Source organism: Centruroides sculpturatus, unplaced genomic scaffold (genome assembly GCF_000671375.1).
Source record: "Centruroides sculpturatus isolate CEXI.00-Female unplaced genomic scaffold, Cexi_2.0 scaffold862, whole genome shotgun sequence".
Classification (NCBI taxonomy): domain Eukaryota; kingdom Metazoa; phylum Arthropoda; class Arachnida; order Scorpiones; family Buthidae; genus Centruroides; species Centruroides sculpturatus.
The window spans coordinates 218,444-226,091 of NW_019385110.1; the positions used below are offsets into that span (position 1 = coordinate 218,444).

The window sequence follows — 7,648 nt, forward strand, 5'->3', positions numbered from 1 at the left end:
AATGGAAAATAACATTTTAATCGTTAATGTAATTCAGCTTATTGTAAATAAACTATTTAATAGTGTAATTCTAAATTTAGCATGTTTTAGATTTTTTTCTTAAAATATTTACAAGCTTATTTGCTTTAAATTATCATTCTCTTTGTGACATTAAGTATTTTAAAAATATATTTTTGGCCAAATAAACAGACTTTTCCAAGTTTAATGAGCGCAAACAGTTTTAGTTACTGCGTAATTTTTATTCGGCTCTTACATAGCAACAAGAAACATATTTACTTATCAAATATTACTAGACTTTTAGGCAAGTTTCCATTTATCAATTTTTCTCTTCATTTATCAATTTTCAATTTATACCATTATTTTAGACATTTTAGTGAATTGGATAACAAAAATTGCCATTAATTCAGTATTGAAACTTTTATTTTCTTCATCTTTCAAATATTTAACTAATATGTACAGTACTGTATATTAATTTTATTGTATCAATTAATTAATAAATTTTTGACATAACATTGACTTTATCATCCTTTATTGCTTTATGAAAGTGTCCATAAATTAATAAAAGTATCATTAAAGTAAACTGCATTTGATAGATTAATGTCAAGTGTAAATAAGGGAAATACTTTTGACTTTGGCCTAAATATTTTCCTTGTAAAATATGAGTAATTTAAACAAATGAAATAACTGCTTCCCACTAATAAACATAAATAATAGCAATGATAATCCTTGATTCTCCAACTTAAACATTACACTTTGTCATCAAAGTTAAGCAAACATAAATAACAACAAGAATAATTCTTGGTTCTCTAGCCTAAAAACATTGCACTTTTCTATCCAAGTTAAATATAATAAAACTTATTCTTGAATTATTGACTAGATTTGTACATTTGTTTATAATTTAATGATAAATATTATAGTTTTATCTGTAAATTTATTCTTAAGCTGTCAAAGAGTTAAATTTTCATTGTTTTATGTGCAAATTTATCCCTCTTAAGCTTTCAAAAAGTGAAATTTTGACTCATCACAGATACAACAGATGTTCTCCCTTATCAATTCCCATAAACAAACGTTTAGAATTACATAAATAGCAGAAGAAAACAAACAATATGATAATATCAAGATACATAAGATATGTATCACGAAAATAACTGGTTGTTGCTGTAAGAAAACTCTCACATCTTAGAACTTTGAGACGTCACGCAGACAGAAATATCAACATGTATCATGTAACCCCCTTATCAATTGATACTTTATACTTGAAATAAATGATTTTTCCGGTAGGCTACTACAAATAATAGAATTTATCACGGATAATCCAACTTCAAAAAGTAGGAAATGTATTTATTATTAAAGCATGTCACGTTATTGATGTGCAGGGAGAGTTGGAAAAATGGGAAAAGTTTAACTTTTAACGTAGAACAAATGCATTTAAAAGTTTCTATACAATTTTTTTTAATTGTGTTTATTGTTATTTTTTAAGATAATCCAATAAAAAAGTATATTACGTGGAAAATATAAATCTTTGACCTTCACAGAACCATAGCAGACAAGAATAATTAAAGTACAAACCTTGAATGTGCAGTTTTTTTCCCTTTTTATTACGAAATAATCTTTTCTGAGAATTTTCCAGTATATCATTTTAAATTTGGAAATTCCGTTTTTCGGGATTAGCTATTTTAATTTTAGAAAAATACATGCTAAGTAATCATGCATCAAAATTTGTTTATAACATTATATCTAACCATTTCTAATTAGTTTTAGACTAATTTTTATTTTATTTTCTTCCAAAAATATAATTTTTCTTAAGTTTCAATGGGGTTGCCATCTTGTTTTACTATTGATTTTTTTTCTTTTACTTTTGATCGACAGCACGGAGGTGACTTTAGAAAAGACCTTGGACTAAAAACATATCCTTCGATTATATACTCGTACTGCTACAATATTTGTTTATAAAGTGAAAAAAATTGTATTTATGGCTTTATTTGTGTAAAAAGAGGTTTTTTAGATAAATAATTGATGGAATTTTTGTTTTATTTAGAAAAAATTTATTTTAAATTCAACTTAAAACATTTATCTTATAATAATAGTACCATAGCAAGTTGTGGGATAGCAAAAAAGTCAGTTTTGTAAATCCGAAGAAAGTATTTTTTGCTGTTGTTTTCACTAAAAGAACACGAAAGTTTTCTTGAAGATTTGTTTTTTTTTTTTAATAAATTGTATTTTCCACCGTCTCTTCTTCGGAACCGTAACCCGTTTCTCTTAAATTATCTTCAAGAAGACGAGGATCGGAAAGGTCTGATTCGATTTCTTCGTTGTCGTCGTCGTCTTCCTCCTCTTCATCATCGTCTTCTTCTTCGCCTATTGCTTCCTCCTCTGGTAGACTTCGATCATCATCTGTTTCCTCCTCTAACGGCTCTTCTTTCAGCGTATCGTCATTATCTTCGTCATTAGCGTCATCGGTTTCTAAATTTTTCACATCATCATCATCATAATCTGTCACTTCTTCGTCTCTGTGAGAATCCATTTCTCTCTCATTTTCTTCGTCTATTTTTAGTTTATCATCATCATCATCATCATCATCATCCATTTCGTCTTCAATAACAGGCTCACCAGCTTCCATCATCATATCTTCTTCATCGTTGAGAATGTCTTCCATGTTATCGTCCTCTTCTCCTCTGAAATCTTCGACTTTTCCCTGAAGGCTCCAAGGAGCTTTTTCGAATTCGGACGGACTGATTTGATCATCATCTGAAGAATATAACAAGAATTAATCTTCAAAAAATTGTTTTTCACGCAAAAGTTTATAACTATCATAATTATTCACAGAAAACGCAAAAATTACAAAGGTGGAAACGTACAAGACACATCATCAAGTGGCTCGGTGCCGTCTCCAACTCAAACAAGAATAATCTGAAATTACAATGGTTACGTAACGAATTGCGCTTGTGTTTAGAAAACACGTTGGGCGAATAAATGTTCATTATAAAAGTTTTATTCCCCTGCATTTTCGTGCCTGCCGATGAAAAATGGCACCAACAAGAAGTGGTGTGAATCATTCTTAACAGAGTTGAAAATTTACAAGAATCCTACCGTGCGTGACGTCGCACAACATTCTCTTATCACACGTTACGTCATGGCGTGTGACGTCATATACGTACAAGGCCATATTTTACGAAGGCCCACACGAAATTGTGTGGTGTCACGCGTGTTTTATAAAGGACGATGCTGCGAAAGTTAGAAGTTTTGTAGTGCGACGTTGGTGAATTTCAGGAAGGGTCACACACACAATTTCCTGTTCGATTGTTTCAAATAATTTCTTTAGAACAATAAAAAAAGTTTATCGAAAAGAATGGTTCCATTCCAATAATAAGCACGTGATGCATTAAGAAATAAAGAAGTTGTAAAAGGGGGGAAAGGGAGAAAAACAAGTCGAATTCGATTCTTTTTCAAAATAACAATCAAAAAATACAATCAACAGCATCGACGTCGTCATGGCAACGTCGCGACGTGACGTCCCATTACGTAATAGGATTGCGTGGTTCTCACCCGGTATGTTTTTTGGCAAGCTTCGACTTCAATTCGTAGAAACCGAAAGAGAATTTAGAAAGGATCTAAAATATACGAAGGTTAACTCTTCGACTTTTATCATCATGTGATTCGAACTTTTCAATTTTCTATAGAATACACCTAACACTGCTTTTGTGCGCGCCCGTGTGACGAAATTGTTGTAATTTGATGACGTTTCTTACGTCATCAAATAAAAAATTTTTTTGAATTTATATAAAACAAAATTTTAATGATAAAAACTCATTAATTAATAATAATATACAATTATAAAAACGCAAAAATGTATTTTAAAATGAATGTGTTTAGTTAATTCGTTTTAATAATAGCAAAAGTAAATAAATAAATAAATAAAATTATTCTTAAAAATTTATGATTTTATGAATTTTTTTAGGAATTTATCTTTAAAAACAAATTTATAACATGTATTTTTTTATTTAAAAAAAATTAATTTATTCGTCTCGAAAATTGATCCCGAGATCAAAGTCTGCAGGTGTAAGGAATTTCTCCTCTTCTGAGTTCATTGACGTGTATCAGGTGCCAAAAAAATAATTATTCTTGGTATTAAACTGGATGAGGTGGGTGCCCTTCCAGACCAGGGGTGCAGACGGAGGATTCCTCAAGAAAAAATAAATAAATAAAATGCAGCTGGATTGAGGAAGATCACGAAGTTGCCTATTATTAAGATGGGGGATTTTTTTTTCTAATTCAGAAATTACACGACTCGAGTTACTTGCATTCTACTTGACCTTCTAAGTTTCATTTTGAATAATTTGACACCCACGTCCGTTTAATAACGTTACAAAATTTTTTAAAAATATTCCTGGACACACTTCAAGGACGATAGAAAGATGCGTAGATAACTAATGGAGAAAGTGAAACAATAATCTGAATTTCCCCCCTCTGTTTACATATTAATGATTTGGAAAGCTGTTGTCTATGAAACACGAGTTTAGAGTACTTTTTCAGGAAAGTAACGTCGAAGGATGCAATTATTCGGGGATCCAAAGATTTAGAGGGCAACGGCTCATTGAATGAATTAAGGAGCTCTGTTTAGGGAATCAATAATTTAGGAAAAAACAAGGATCAATGGTTTTGGAAGCAACTATTTACATAAGCAAACTGTTTAGGGAACAAACTAATCACAGTAATCAATGGTTTAGAGAGGCATTATTCAAGGTATCAACGGTATAGGACGCTATTATTCATAGAAATCAATGGTTTAGGAGCAATTATTTAAAGAAAGAATGATTTATGGAGCAACTATTCATAGAAATCCACGGTTTAGGAAGAAACTCTTCTGAGAAATAAAGATTTAGAGAGTAAATATTCATAGTAATTAACAGTTTAGAGAACATTTGTTGAGACAGAATAATTTAGGGATTAACTATTCAATGAAATCAATGGTTCAGGAAATAAACCATTGATTTCTGAATAGTTATTCCCTAAACAGTTGGTTCTTTATTAAATCGGATTTAAGAAGAAACTATTTAAACGTACTGTAATAAACATTAAATCACGAATTTACCTCTTAATTAATTATAATTTACCCAATCACGAATTAAAATATAATTTTTCTCGCGTGTATATTTTCTAAATAACGACGCGTATATTCATCATCACAATCAAATATTATAATCACTTTAATTATAAATTTAACGGAATAAAAATTAGACCTTTGGGACGTGTCATACTTTCATTAATAATGAACGATCTTAGGACAGACAAGCAACCGATCTTTTCTTAGAACGATTAATATTAATTACGTGAATTAATACAACGATGATGATATTCTTTACAGCACCCGAAGGGATTTAAAAAATTTCTTTTAAGTTTTGCATGAAATTTGTTTAATTTACTTCAGGACGAACAAAGGATAATGATGTATTTTTCCTATATTTTTCCAAGGTAATTAAATAAAGGTGTAGGAGGTAAAATAAAGGTGCTATAGTCAAACAGTGAGGAGTTACATGGAACAAGTAAAGGTGGGAGAAGGAAGAATGCGGCAAGAACTATAGAAAAACCAGTTTTTCTATAGGCGGGAATTTGATGGCGTTGTCATGACAACTCTCTCTCTCTCTCTCTCTCTCTCTTGTTTGTAGATTCCGCATCAGTCATCCGCAAATTCCAATGTTGAAAAACAGAATATATGTTTTATTTTTAGTTTAAAAAAGGGAGTTATATTTACTAAAATAAGTTTTCTTATTATTATTTATTAGTGTAAATACACTTTAATAGCCTACTTTCTACAGGAGAAGAATGTTTATTTTCTTTGGACAAAGTCCTGGAAGGATTAGCAAACAGTGAAGAAAGCTTTTAAAAAAAAGACGTATATAGAAAGAATAAGTGTTTTAAATGCTAAAAAAATGATATATATATATAAATATAGAAACGACAGCATCATCATAATTGAGTAACGAAGAGGAAACGGTGCTCAAAGCTCGTATATATGTATATAAATAAAAAGCACCCCTCTGCCAATTTTAGTTTTATTTTTTTGGAAGGTTTTCTTTCATTATCATCCGCATCGCTCGAGATACAAGGATGTTTTTATTGATATTTTTAAACGCAAATTTCACGTGTTAAAAACTACGAAAGGAGAGCGCGTATATAGATTTATATTCTGGAATTTAACTTGTAAAAAAAAAAAAAGATAAAAAGCGATTATTTTAAGAAAATGGGACATTTTAAAATATACATTTACCATCATCATCAGCATCAACGAAAGGTTTCTTGGCTTCTTCGTGCGATGTTTCCGATACCTCAGCCAATTCCTTCAAATCAATATATCCATTCCCGTCCAGATCGTAGCTACCAAAATCTGTTGGTAAAGGAACAGGTTGGAAGTCCTTAACCTCGGTTGTCTGGTTTGTTGCTTTCTTATCAACGGGATAACACGATATTGCAGCAACAAATAAATAACATATGATCAAGTGACTGCTTAAAGAAGCCATAACCGACCCGAACACGTGTAGACGATTAAATGAGCTGTGTGTGTGAGTACACAGATTACGAGTGGTGTGCTACTAACTACGGTGGCGCCTTGAAAAATCGTGGACGTTAAGGGAACTACCCTTAATGGAAAGCACAGGTGGATTGAAAAATTCCCGAATTTTCTTGAAGAGTTGAAGGTCGTTTCGTGTACTTTTCTACGAAATTGCTTAGAAAATTGATCGAAAGAGTTGTTTTTTTTCCTTCTGGAAACATTTTTTATTATGTTTTTTTCCTAATAAAACTTATCTTTATTACTTTACTAACTGGATTTTTTAGATTCATTTGAGTTTTTTAGATGGATTCTATATAAAAAAAATTGTAAATAAATCACGTACGAGTATCCTGTATAAGCACGAACTGATGGAAAACTGTGTTAATTATTCATAATTTTTTTAAATATAAATGTATAATTATGTAAACTATTTAAATAATTTAATTTTTATTTTTATTTTGATTGTTTTTTTTAGAAAAAAGTAGATTAAGTTTAATAATCTGTATGCTGTTGGATATAGTTAATTTCTGTTTCTCAAAGAGAAAAAAAAAACAAAATGAAATTCTTATTAGATTTAACAGATGGTACTAATGATAAATTTGTATAGAATTTTGCGTTTTTTATAACTTTAAAAAATTGCCTTTTTTTCGAATTTTTCTTTAAAAACTCCAAAACTCCACAAAATCTATGAACGTATTATTGCATAAGAATAGACTTCAAATCAATTAAAGAAAAAAACAGAACAAATGAAATAAAATTCATGTAATAGTGACTTAAACAATTCTTACAATTCTATTTTAATTTATTTTTAACTTTCTTTTTTAAATAAAAAAATTAATAATAATAAACAGAATAAGAAATATGTTTAATTATAATTTTGTTCTTATTAAAAAAAAAAATACAATTTTTTGCAACTTTTTCACATTAAATGCTGCTTAAAAATTAAAAATATAAATTAAAATTATTCTTAAATTATTTATTTATTTATTTAAAAAATTATTCTTAACATGAATATTTTAAAAATAATAAAAAATTAAAAATTTTAAAATATTTTTAAAAATTATTTTAAAAGTTTCAATTAATGTATATTTAATTTTA

At 29.2% G+C, this 7,648-nt stretch overlaps 1 protein-coding gene across 1 annotated transcript; it reads right to left on the reverse strand.

The window, feature by feature from the left end:
* Positions 1-2,127: 2,127 nt before the first annotated feature.
* Positions 2,128-6,574, reverse strand: LOC111634887 (glutamic acid-rich protein-like). The gene is made up of 2 exons (XM_023379724.1): positions 6,269-6,574; positions 2,128-2,748 (listed from the first exon to the last, which is right to left on the reverse strand). The coding sequence occupies exons 1-2, from the start codon at positions 6,516-6,518 to the stop codon at positions 2,207-2,209; spliced, it is 792 nt and encodes a 263-aa protein (XP_023235492.1). The 5' UTR covers positions 6,519-6,574; the 3' UTR covers positions 2,128-2,206.
* Positions 6,575-7,648: the final 1,074 nt, after the last annotated feature.